The following is a 13,484-nucleotide window of genomic DNA, read 5'->3' on the forward strand; positions in this document are numbered from 1 at the left end:
GTTTTGATGGAGGTTTTTGAGAGACTTTGATACCAAGTCAAAACTTGGTATAATTCATTTGTACTTTACTTTACAATATTGTGGGCATAAATAACTACTATACATAATTGGAATGCTAAAGTTTAGGACTACAAATCTCTCAGCCATTAGAACATATCTCTAATTTATGAAATATATTTACAATCAATCTGGAAATATACCAACTTGTAAAGTCAAAACTTTTAAAATCTTCAACACCTATCTCACTACTCTGCGCATTATTTACTAGGTTTTTAAAATGTCTATTCCTAATAAAAGATTATATTAGCTAGAATAGGTGAATCACATTTAGTTACATAATATATATATATATATATATATATATATATATATTGAGATCATAAATAAAACATAATAATGTAAAACTTTTTGCAAATCTATAATAAGAAATAGATAATAAATTATTATTCTTATATTTTTCCATGAGAATATCTATTTCATTTTTTATTATATATTAAATGAAATAATAAAGAAAATATATACCTATATTGCTAATTTTTTAATTATATTTAATCTTATTCTTAGCTATTCTACCAATTAAATGAGCTGCCAATTTAAGAAAAAAAAACTATGCTAGTTCCTAGAGATGCATATAAGTAAGGATTGAGAGTGTGGGCCTAAGTTTTAACCAACATAACTTATACTAATTGATTTTATGTTTAATAAGTATGAAATATTAATGAATTTAAAAATTAGTTGTTAGCAAACAGACGAATATCAATCGGATAAAATTCTAAATCTGCCAATCGACTCATTTTGAGGTGAATAAAAAAAGTTCAAACCATATTCGACTTATTTAATATGTTAATCGGTTATGAGTTAATTTAAGTAGTCGGATTTGATTCGGATTAATGAATTTTTATCTAGTAATAAAAAAAAAATCATTTTAATCAATAAAAGTTGTGCGTAATCTCACTCGCTGAACCGGTCGGTCGGGTCATTCCACGAACCCATTGACGTACGGGCTGGTTCCAGAAGCCCTTGCCTGACCAAAAGGCTGCTGAGAGCTGAAACCGGAAGCCCTCGGACACCGTAACCTCCATATATCTTTCTTCTCCATTTTGTCGATCGAGAGCTTCGGATACCTATATTCTGAGATCACCAATGGCTCCGAAGACGAGAGAGAAGGCAAAACCCGCACAATCTGCTGCATCGCAGCCTATCGAGGATCTCTTCACATCTCTGAACAGGCACATCGAGCGGTCCGAGTACGCGCAGGCCGTCAAACTCGCAGATCAAAGTCTCGTACCTTATTTATTTATTTATTTTTATTATAAATTTCATCATATTCTCCAATTTCCGTTTCTAAGATCTTTATGCTATGACTTAACTTTTTTTTTTTTTTTTGGTTCTATGAAAATGTGTTTGTAGTTCTGTCGATTGCCCCCGGTGATGAGGACGCGCTTAGATGCAAGGTCGTGGCACTGATCAAGGATGATAATATTGACCAAGCCCTCTCGGTGGTCCAATCTTCTCAGAAGCTCCCGTTTGATTTTAATTTCTTCAAGGTAAATTCTAATTTCTAGCATTGGTGCTAACTTGTGTTTTAGTATTGTGGGAAATTTTGATTGCTTGCTTGCATCGGTGATCATGCTGTTGTAATTAAAGTATTAAGTTGCGTGGATTTGTTTGGTGAATGGTATGTGCACCAGTTAGGCCTTACACTGTCAGTCACATACCTGGGTATTGTGTGTATTATTTTGTTCTCGTGAATTCTTCCCATGTATGGTAAAGTGACACAGAATTATCGATGTCTAAGAGTCTTTCGTTTCAAAATTGAAAAGGAAAACACTTGCACTGTTGTGCTCCTATCAATCGACTAGTTCTATAACTTCTGGTGTATAAAACATATGGAAGTGAATTGGCTTGATAATACAAGTTTTGATGGTTTAGTTTGCAGCTCTGTGCATTTAACTGTTAGCACGTAGCCAGTGGGGCACCTGCAGTGCATTGGCAATTCCTTTGTTAAAAATAGGGTAACAAATCATTTGCAATATTTTTCCTTTCTGTGGACCACATGGAATTTTTTCCCTTCTTTCAATGTGCTTTATCTCTTTTTCTTGAATAACAATGATTTCTTCAAGTTAATGGATGGGTTTCTATGATTTCTTTACTTGTGTTCACCACTTCTTCTTCATCAGTTTCATTTAGTGACTTTCATGTTTTTATAATAAGGGATGTTGGTGGCCAGTCAATTTTATGGTGCGAGGATATAGTGAATTTGGGGCTGATATTTGTTGGAGCTTTTAATAGTTGAGGAATTTAAGTAGTTTTTAAATTTATGATAGGCTTCTTTTAGTGTTTGAAAAGAGTGTACAGAAGATATTTGTTGGGAAGCTCCAATTTCCATTTCTTTCCAGTTTGGAGCTTTTATGAGTTGTCGGATCATGAGAAGCAAAGGACCTAGTGACCTACTTAGTCTTTCTTCCCAAAGTTATTTGAATATGCTTTTTCCTGATGGTCTTTTTAGGCAAAATCAGTGATTAGAAGAGTAATGGTTGGTGTTGACAAAAATAGACTGTAAATATTTGAGGTTTCCTGGTTGCCCAGGCTGTCTGGGAATATATTTCTCTCTTCAAAGTCTCATAGTTGTTCCGTGTTCCAATGTTCAGTTTTAAAAAACAACACCACTTTATAAAGGCTTGATTGGACCTGTATTAAGATGTTTTATTTTTATTGCATCATATTTAGACGTTCCATTAAGTTGGAATATATAGTTTTGGACTATAGAAATTAGGGTCAAATGTTTGATGGAATTTTAATTAGTGTCATAGGATGAGAGAATGTCGGCGAGAATGTATGGATTCCCTAAGTTTGGTTGGTGTCCATGTGCAGGCATGACCGGGTGTACTATACAAACTAGGGTCTTGCTTCACTTGAGCAAGCGCCTAGTACCAATCACTGCAAGCTATATAGGGATCCTGGCACATTAATATTCCCTTTCACCTTTAACTGCACTAAATTGAGGTAATGAGGAAATTTAGGAAAATATAATATTTATTATGTCATCAAAATGAAACAGAAATTATTTTTCTATAAAAAAAGAAAGAAAATTTGTTTCAAGGTTCAAGGTGAAGATCATGATGGATTTGAAATGTGGGAACCATCATTTAGGACCAAGCATGGCTGTTAAAATCATGATCCATTTATGACTGAGCATGGATTTTAAGATCGGAAAATTGTTGGTTTGTGTAGTAGGATTGTACCATGGTAGGTTTTGTTTTGTTTTTTGTTTTTTTTGTTTTTGGGGTGGGTTTGTTGCCGGATAATAGGATCCTACAGTAAACTTGCATTTTTGACTATTTTCTATATATAACTAAGAAAAAGGCAAGCATGGGAATGATATTTTCTAATTAAAATTTATGAAATTATCAACTCAGAAATTCATTTTCAGTTCATTGTTGTTTATTGGGTAATTTTCAATTACTGTTGTTAACTTTGAGGATGAAGATGAAAACAATGTTCTTCCCATTTGATGATAATAGCAAGATAGTGTCAATGGTGATAAAAAAAGAAAAAGGCCGTACCCAGTGTACAAGGCTCCCACTTTGAGTGGGGTCTAGGAGAGGTGGATGTCGGCAAGCCTTACCCCCATTTTTGGAGAGGCCGCTCCCAAGTCTCAAATCCGAGACCACCCGTACCGAGGCGGAGGCACTTGCCATCGCACCAAGGTGATGTTGATATAAATATTGAGTTTGATGATGCGTTGATGCTGATCCTAAATAATGATATGGATGAAGCAACTTGTCTCCTGGGCATAGGCTCTATCTTCTAACATCAGTATGATATGTTTTGCTAGTGATTTGTTGCATTCTCATCTTTCTTGGCCTTGTTCTACAGTGTGTAGTTTGTGGGAATGTGTTGTTTTGCTTATATTGGAGAATATTAGTTGGATATGCTTTATTTGGAGGTTATCATGCTTATTTCTTTTAGAGGTTAGTCAGGGAAAAAAATGCCAGTAGCTTGTGGCCTTTTTCTGACTCTAAACTTACTTTGGGAGAGAACAGGTTTAATTGCATATCTATGGGCATATTTGTCTGTTTGTTTCAAGGGAGTTAGGTTTATGGAATTTCAGTGAGTTTGGCCTGATATGTATTTTTTTATGTTTTTTAAAATTTTAATCGTTATTTTTAATTTTTTTGTTCATTTAGGAGGATACTTTATCCCTTTTTTCTTTTTGGCCAAAGAAATCATTTCTTCCTATGAAAAACATTAATGTTCAGGAGCTGACTTGATACTTTCTTTTCTTTTGTTTGCCTAGGCATTTTTGAGAATTTTAGGTATCATATTGTATAGTTGTTTGTTAATTAATTTGTGTTAAAAATTATGTTGTTTGTTTCCCCCCCCCCCCTTTCTAAGAAGTATTTATTCCTTTAATTTAAGTTGGTTTGATTGATTTTTTAAACAAAGAAATTTATTAGAAAGTTGGATGGAAGTGCATAAACAAAAAGCAAAGAAAAACAATATAGAAAACTAGTCATTCTCCAACAAGTCAATGAAAACAATAAAAGGAAAGAAAGAGAAGAGAAATTTCTACAAAACAACTCTAATGAAGCAAAGCAATCCAATTTTGAAGAAACACCCCTAGGAAAATAATTTCCATATCACCAAAATGATGCACGAAAAATCACCATGCTCCAAAAAAGCATCACAAAAAGCATCCAAAGGACTAACCCATTTCTCACCAAGAACTCCAAACAAGTTATTTTGCACATTCCATGAAAAAAGGACAACGTGAGAACAAATGAAAATAAATCTCCCCTCTCCTAAAAGAAAGGATGCATACATAGGCTGATAGAGCCTTATTTAGCCTTCTTCTAAAGAAAGTTATTAGCATTTGTAAAAGCGTTTTTTTTTAGGGAACTTTAAGGTCTATTTAGCTGTGGAAAATAGTTTACATTTTCCATTTTTAGTTTTTCAAAGAATTATAAAATTTGAGCTTATTTTTTAGTTTCCCAAGATTCATATTAAAAGGTAAAAAGTTAAAGGGTTTGCTTAGTTGTGTAAAATATTTTTTTATTTTTTATTTCTAGATTCAAAATAATTACAAAAAAGACAACTTGTTTTTCAATTTTTCAAAAATGTATAAGGCAGTGTTTGGGACCATGGATTTTGGGGCTTGGATTTGGATAATTGTCAATTTGGAAGGAACTCAATGCAATTTTATATGATATTAAGTCTAGATCCATACAAAATCCAGGATCCAAATTGCATGCTCTCAAACAAGAAATGACAAATCTAGAAAACAATAAAAACATATTTTCCAACTTTCCTATAAAAATTTAGAAAATTGGACAAACTGGTTTCATTTTTGTAATTATTTAAGAAGTTGGAAATGGAAAAAGAAACTATTTCCACAAACTAATAGTGCCAAAACTTTTTATTGTTTTTTCCCTCATACAAGTGTTTTAAAACTGAAAAATTAGCAGACTCTTTGGTAAGTTTTTAAGAAACTAAAACAGAAAATGATTACTGTTTTTCCCAACTAAACGGTCATTGGCTTTCCAATAAAAGAATTCAAGATTAAAGGATTAGCATCAGGAACATGAATTAAGTGAAGAAAGATTTGCTAGGAATTCAACAATTCAAACCTTGATCTTCTTATTGTACGATGGATTTGCCATTTGCACTTCTTATGATTTTCATAATGTTTCATCTGCTAGCTAGGTTTTTAGGTCTATGTTGTTAAAATTATGAAAATAGAACCCCCCAAAAAATATTTTTTTTTAGTGATAAAAAAAGTATATTAGATAGAGAGAGAAATTACAACGAAAGAGGACAAGAAGTCCGCCCCATAAAAATAAAATAAATTGAAATGACAAAAATAATAAAAATAATGAAAATAAAAATTAATAATTAAATGAGGAACCCTCTCTTCAATCCTGTTTTCCTTCATAATTCATTGAACACTTCAAGTTAGCTAACTCTCTTTGACCCGTTTTAGCTCTATTTTTACACCCATCAACTTTATTTCCCCTAGGATCACAGAACTTTAAATCCAATTTATCCATGAGATCTTGAACTTCTAAATCTTTCCTTGAAATCTCCTCCAGCGCTGTTGGTAAAATACCATCCTTGCACTGGAATCATTGTTTTCAAATATAGAGACCCCTTCCAATCCTTCCAAAGGGAATGGATGTACATATCATAAGTCCCCTAAAACATCACTGGAATCAGAAACATATCCACATTGTTCCCTAATTTCATCCAACAATAAACCTCTGCCACAAAGTCACTTAGACCATTGTTTTTATTATCTGATAAATTACCCCCCCCCCCCCCAAACCCCCCAAAAAAAATCTTTAATCTTATGATCTTTAATCTTACATGCTATGCTTTTGATGCAAGACAGCGTCAAGAATTGCAGCGAAGAAAGAAATTAGAAAGCTAGCGGAGAGAAGAACAGAGGGGAAAGGAGGAGATACATTTGGATGGTAAAGATCACGCATTGATTCTCAAGTCAAATTCAACAATAATCACCTCCTAGGTAGCTTTCAACTTGATTTATAATAAAGCCTACAATACAGTACATTACAGATATACCCCTAAAACAGACAAATATAACTAATGAGCCCCCAAAACACTTAATCCTACTACAAGGAACCTACAAACATTATAAACAATTAACTAACTAAGCACATTTGGGTTTAAGACTCAATATTTCATTGGCCCTATTTTTTGACACAGGTCTTCAAATTACATCAAAATGATCCACCAAAATTCCTGCTTTTCATCCTCCATAAATTCCCTCCTCTCTAGAAAAACACAACTCCATCGAGTTGTAGAATCATCTCATAAGAAAGGAGTACGCTGCAATTTGGTGAGTGGAAGAGTTCAGGATGGCATCAACTTTATACTTATTCTTGTCAATGGAGAGGGAATAAGAATTCTCATATCCATCATGCTTAACCCTGCTATCAATAATCATGGACACCAAAAAGGATATGAAAAATTTTGAGAGGAAAGATATCACATTACAGTGCCTCTGTAATTGAGCCAATATTGAAGGTAAGCAAGCAAGAATCATATATATTCAAGTTGGTATTGTTCACCCAAGCAATTTTGTATGGATCAGGATGAGGTTCAGCCTCCAAATTCAAGTTCTTCAGAGCTTAAAAACTACATTTGTACAACTACTTGGATCAACAACCAAAGTACAAAGCTGTTTTTAACAAGTTAGCAGGCTGAAAGATGTTAGTCCTCCTTCGATCTTCTTTTTTTTTCCCAACCTTATGGGAAGAGAGCACATGTTGGAGAATTAAACTAATTTTCACGTTGTCGTCGTCATCTAAGTCACTTGGGATTTCTGTTGAGCTTCAACTACTTGAATGCCGTCATCATCTTCTTCTTTTTCTGCAACAACCATGATTTGGTTAGGACATTGTGCAATTCAATGCCCAAAACCTTGATATTTTGAAGCACTTGATTGATGGTTGGACCTTAGAAGTTGTTCTGGAATGCTCAGGTGTCTTCCCAGGGGTATTAGTCTAAACTCTTTTACCCAATTTCTCAACTTATTTTTCCTGCACAATTCCAGTACAATTCCCAAACTGAAGGGTTGATGTAGCTCTAGGAGGAGGATTTTTTGTACCCTACCAGACAACAATTCCACTTTTGCTGACAACTCAACATTAATCAGCATGCTGCAATTATTTATCATGAAGGATCCTTAAACAATTTCCTGACAATTCTCAATCTATTCATGCAAACCACAAACTTGACCCTCAGTATCTGAAGAAAAATATTCAAGTAAAACAAACCCTCATAAACAACTTACAAATGGTGATTCTTGGTGCTGGTAATCAAATTTCTATCTTTTTGCATCAAATTCTTGTTCTTGCACTGGCTTTCAAAATACCACGTCCACAATCAAAATATTACACTGCAGATAAAAATATCATGGAAAAACCCAAAATTTTTGTGGCTGGAAACAATTTCTCGTGAAATTGGAAAATGCAGGAGATTTGTTGGTGGTGACCTTCCAGCAATGAAATATGGAGTGAAAATAGATCAAAGGATGGTAATTTCTGTGGTGATGGTGGTGTGCATAGTTCCATGAACTTAGGGATTTGGAAGGAGCAACGGTTGGGGAACTTCTGTTGGGTGTGTGGATACAACACTCGTGGTCAGGCAGTGATAAAATTTTGGGAATGGACTTATCAGCAGCCTCTGTTTCTAGTAGTGGTGATGGTGTTGTGGAAATCTTCTGGGAAAGGGGTGTTCGAAAACTGAGGGCACGATTGTAAGTTCTGGATATTGAGTTTTCTTTGTTTACTTTTTGGAATTTTATAGCAGATATGATGATTGAAGAAGGGGGGGGGGGTTCAGGGATGGTGTTAAGAGATTGATAGAGATGGAAAATGAGGAATGTGGAGAATGAAAGATGAAAGAACAAGAGAGAATTCTCAAAATTTCAGATTCAGAAACTCCAGAAACAAATAGAGGTAGAGAGAGTTAAGTGAGAGAAATAGAGAGAGAAGAGAACTTACGAAGAAGGATAGAGAAATAGAAGGAAGAGGAGCGGCTGCAGCATATTAGGACAGAAATGAGAGAGAGAGAAGTTACAGAACAGGAATGGAAGAAGGAAAATAAGGAAGAAGGATGGGTAAGAGGGTTGAGAGATCGAAATGGAAGAATGGTGTGATCGTGACTGTTCTCTGGTGCCAAATGATGCAGGACAGCATCAAGAATGGCGGCTAAGAAAGAAATTTGGAGATATAGACTAGAGAAAGGAAGAAGAAGAAGAGAGGAGGAAGGACACACACTTTTTTTTTTTTTGGGGGGGGGGGGGGAGATCACACGTTATTTCTCAATTTAAATTCAACAATAACCACCGCCTTCATGGGTTTCACACACTATTTATAGGACATACACTTTTTTGGGGGGGGAGATCACACATTTTTTCTCAATTTAAATTCAACAATAACCACCGCCTCCATGGCTTTCACACACTATTTATAAGAAAGCATACAATACAATGAAATTACACATATACCCCAAAATACAAAAATATTAAAACAAGAGGCCCAAAGCACATAATCCTACAACAAGCAAATTAAACACACATAATAGGATAAACAACTAATTAACTTAGCACGTTTGGGTTTAAGACCCCATAATCCATTGAAAACTGAGCAAAAATTATTTGGTTTGAGTTGAATTATCTTGATCCAAGTTTGAATTAGATGTTAATGCATTTTTGGTGTTTTTTTAGCTTTTATTCGAGATGTAGAAGTGATTCCCTCCCTTAGTTTGGTCCAGTGAATTTTAATGGCATGCATTTTACCATATCATTATGTCTCTTGTGACATTTTCCACCATTTCTATTTATCAGGCTCAAGTACTGTGTTTTTATATGCAACACCTTGAACCTACATAGATCCTTCTCTTAATATTTTCTCTTATATGCAGGCATACTGCTTTTACAGACACAACAAATTGGATGAAGCTTTGGAATCTTTAAAAAACCAAGAGAAAAACCCTGCAACTATGCTTTTGGAATCTCAGATTCTATATCGTTTAGAAAAAATGGATGCTTGTATTGATATCTATCAGATGCTTCAAAAGTCCAAGATCGAGTCATTAGAGATAAATATTGTTGCTGGTTTGATTTTGGCTGGGAGGGCTTCTGAAGTACAAGGATTGATGGAAGCACTCAGAGTGAAACCAACGAGCAGCTTTGAGTTGGCATACAACACTGCTTGTTCATGTATTGAAAGGAAGAAGTACACAGATGCAGAACAGCACTTGTTGTCAGCTCGCAGGTAATTCATAAATACTATGAAAAGTGATTAGAACTAGCAAATTGCATCAGTTAGTGAATGTTTATACACTGTACATGCATTATTGGTCATTTTTTATTGTTTGGCGTGTTTTGATAGCATTTGCGACTGCTGTACCAGTAAAAAAGTTCTAATGCTTCACCACATTAAGTCTGGAAAATTTATATTTGGATTTTGTGTTTTTTTCTTTGGCAATATGTTGCAATCTTTACCAAATTCATAAGTAAACAATCTTGTGGAAGATTATTGAATGTTTCTTCTAATTCTGAGTTATTCCTATTGTGTATTGGTAAGGCCTTTAAAGTTGGATAAGTGCATTGCAGAACAATGAAATACCCAGAATATTGTCATTGTTTTTACTTGGGTGAAATATTTTATCCCTGTTTAGCGAATGGAAAGTGGAGATTTTCACGTGTATTGAAATATTGACATATAATAGCATCGTATATTTTTTTGTTAATCTTTATTTTTATTAGTGGATGTCAAATTTGGAGTGCCTTTTTCCTTGCTGGAGGTGTGGCATGTCAAGAGTTAGTTTTGTTGGCTGTCTCATTATGTTACTGGATGAGCTAACATGAGCATTGCTCATCCAGAATATTATCATGGTTTTTACTTGGGTGAAATATTTTATTCCTGTTTAGCGAATGGAAAGTGGAGATTTTCATGTATACTGAAATATTGACATGTAATAGCATCATATATTTTTCTGTTAATCTTTATATTTATTAGTGGATGTCAAATTTGGAGTGCCTTTTTCCTTGCTGGAGGTGTGGCATGTCAAGAGTTAGTTTTAGTTTTGTTGGCTTCGTCTCATTATGTTACTGGATGAGCTAACATGAGCATTGCTCAGCATCATTTTCCCTTTTAACATTATGCATTTATGAGTTGAATGGCTGCCAAGTTTGTAATTGCGCTTTACTCCTAGAGGTATATGATTTTGTGAGTGATCTTTGCTCATGTGATATTTTGCAAACTATTGTGATTATTTTTTTGGGGAAATTTTACTTCTACGAATTAAAAGGGACATAATAAAGGAAGGTTCTGGTTTTGTGGAATGAATTGTATGCTTTGAAATAGGCATGATAATTAAAGCTTGTAAAGTTGTTAGCTAGTTCTTTTTATTAGAAGTTGTGTGCTAGTTCTTATTCTTGGTTTCTAAATGCTATCAACTTCGTTTCACCATTATGCTGTGGCTTGTTTGGGGAATCTTCTCATTTAAATTTCCTAACTGTTTTGTTTTACTTTTTTTTTTTTTTTTATTGAGCCATAGGAGCTTCGTATGATAATTGTGGAAGATACAGTGGACTCTAATACTTCACCTTTTGTCAGAATTGGTCAGGAAACACTTATGGAGGAGAATTGGGCTGATGATGAGATAGAAAAGGAATTGGCTCCAATAGCCGTCCAGCTGGCATATGTTCAACAGGTGACTATGAGAACGTAGTGCGTATACATCTTATTTCATGATGGATATATTGATTGGTGAATTATGTAAATTGGTTTATTTCTCCAGCTCCTTGGACATACACAAGAAGCCCTAGAATCTTACACGGACATTATAAACCGAAATCTGGCTGATGAATCATCACTTGCTGTAGCAATAAACAACCTTGTCTCATTGAAAGGTTCAAAGGATACCTCTGACAACCTGAGGAAACTTGACCGGCTGTTTGAGAAAGGCAGTGGGGCTCAGAACTTCCAGCTTGTTTGGGGACTTGATTCAAAGCTTTCACCAAAACAGAAGGAAGCAATATATGCTAATCGGCTACTTCTGCTTCTCCATGCGAATAGGATAGATCAGGTCTTTTATCTGCTATTGTGCATCATTCCTTGATTCTCTTAATTATTTCTTTATATATTCAGCTTCTCCTGCTTCTTAACACATCTTATCACTGAAATTTGACAGGCTCGAGAACTTGTTGCGGCACTGCCAGATATGTTTCCTGACAGTCTGATGCGAACACTGCTTCAAGCAGCAGTTTTGGTGAGAGAGAATAAAGCAGGAAGTGCTGAAGAAATCTTGGGAAAGTTTGCAGAAAAGTTCCCTGATAATTCGAAAGCTGTACTACTCGCAAGGGCACAGATTGCTGCTGCTGCCGGTCATCCTCAAATTGCATCTGAATCCCTGTCCATGGTACCTGATATCCAGCACATGCCCGCCACTGTTGCCACCCTTGTATCATTGAAAGAGCGTGCTGGAGACATTAATGGTGCAGAGATGGTGCTGGATTCCGCAATCAAATGGTGGTCAAATGCCATGAGCGAAGACAAGCAGCTGGACGTGGTCATGCAAGAGGCTGCTTCCTTCAAGCTCAAGCACAAGAGGGAGGAAGAGGCTGCTCGCTTATACGAGGAGCTTTTTAAGAGCCATGGAAGTGTTGAAGCTTTGGTTGGGCTGGTAACCACGGCTGCTCACGTGAATATTGAGAAGGCAGAAGCTTATGAGAAGAAGCTGAAGCCGCTGCCAGGTTTGAAGGGGATTGATGTGGATGGTTTGGAGAAGACCTCCGGTGCAAAGCACATTGAAGGTAGTTCTCGAGTGGGGGTTGTGGAAGAAAATAAGCACAAGGAGAAGACTAAGAAGAAGAGAAAGAGGAAGCCAAAGTACCCCAAAGGGTTTGATCCTGCAAACCCGGGTCCTCCGCCGGATCCAGAACGATGGCTGCCCAAGAGGGAGAGGTCTAGTTACAGGCCCAAGAGAAAGGATAAGAGAGCTGCTCAGGTGAGAGGTTCCCAGGGTGCCGTCACTAGAGAAAAACAAAATGACGGGGCTGCTGGTACGAGCACCAATATCACCAATTTGAGATCAAACCAGGCTAGTACCTCCAAAGGGAACTCACAGAATGCAGGGGCTGAGCAATCCAAGCCTTCATCCAAGTCATCTAGGAAAAAGTCAAGGAACTAATTGGGGGAAAAAACATAATGTTAATTTAATTCATAGACATTTGATTTTATTTTACTGGGAACCTAGCTGAAATTTTGGTAGCTTGGCACTTAGGCTTGGGCAATTGTACCTTTTCCAGAGCCTGCGGCTTAAACCATGGACGCCTTGTGCTCAACTGAGCTTGTTCCATTCTGCATTTTTGATACATTTGCATCTGTTCAATCCCTTAAAATGGAACTGTGACCATGCCCAAATGTTCATAATGGCTGTAGTGTGAGAATGAATGATTGATGATTTCTATTATCCATCTGTGAGTTTATAAGCATAAGTTTGCTGGGATTCCTAGACTTTGGTGAATTTTGTGCAGATTTGTGGAGCTTGGCTATATTTTTGGAAAAATTATAGGAAATTTCTCCACTATTTTCTATATTTTAAATAGGTTGAAAATGGATTTTCCTGTTTATATGTTTGATATTAATGAATATAAGAATAATTTGTCACATATTTATTATTTAAAAAACAGGCACACACACACACGTTGGGAAGGAAAGGGGGGAGATTTCTTGTATAATTTTATATTATTTTTCATTTTGCCATTTTCTATTTTAGATGAAAAAGTATTTTTTGTTAAAATATCCTTCTCCCTTTTATGTACAACCAATTAAAGAACAGTTTTAAGCAGAATAAATATTTTTCTTTTTGCTAATCAAAGTCTAAAACAAGCAACTTTCCAACCATTCCTACTTCCTATAACTATTTAAAAAATGGATTGAACAGTA

At 35.5% G+C, this 13,484-nt stretch overlaps 1 protein-coding gene across 1 annotated transcript; it reads left to right on the forward strand.

Annotated features, from left to right (window-relative positions):
* Nucleotides 1-984: 984 nt before the first annotated feature.
* LOC131144691 (uncharacterized) lies at nucleotides 985-13,010 on the forward strand. The gene is made up of 6 exons (XM_058093496.1): nucleotides 985-1,279; nucleotides 1,411-1,547; nucleotides 9,451-9,803; nucleotides 11,151-11,247; nucleotides 11,335-11,622; nucleotides 11,728-13,010. Exons 1-6 carry the CDS (start codon nucleotides 1,144-1,146, stop codon nucleotides 12,724-12,726), a joined length of 2,010 nt encoding a protein of 669 aa, XP_057949479.1. The 5' UTR covers nucleotides 985-1,143; the 3' UTR covers nucleotides 12,727-13,010.
* The last annotated feature ends 474 nt before the right edge of the window (nucleotides 13,011-13,484 follow it).

The sequence above is a fragment of the Malania oleifera genome, chromosome 12 (assembly GCF_029873635.1).
Source record: "Malania oleifera isolate guangnan ecotype guangnan chromosome 12, ASM2987363v1, whole genome shotgun sequence".
NCBI classification, from domain to species: Eukaryota; Viridiplantae; Streptophyta; class Magnoliopsida; order Santalales; family Ximeniaceae; genus Malania; species Malania oleifera.

Bases quoted from the DNA above. Each gene is read 5' to 3' on its own strand.
- LOC131144691 (XM_058093496.1), top strand. From the start codon at position 1,144: ATGGCTCCGAAGACGAGAGAGAAGGCAAAACCCGCACAATCTGCTGCA. The intron at 1,280-1,410 runs GTCTCGTACCTT...ATGTGTTTGTAG, and splicing joins CGTCAAACTCGCAGATCAAA to TTCTGTCGATTGCCCCCGGT. The intron at 11,623-11,727 runs GTCTTTTATCTG...GAAATTTGACAG, and splicing joins ATGCGAATAGGATAGATCAG to GCTCGAGAACTTGTTGCGGC.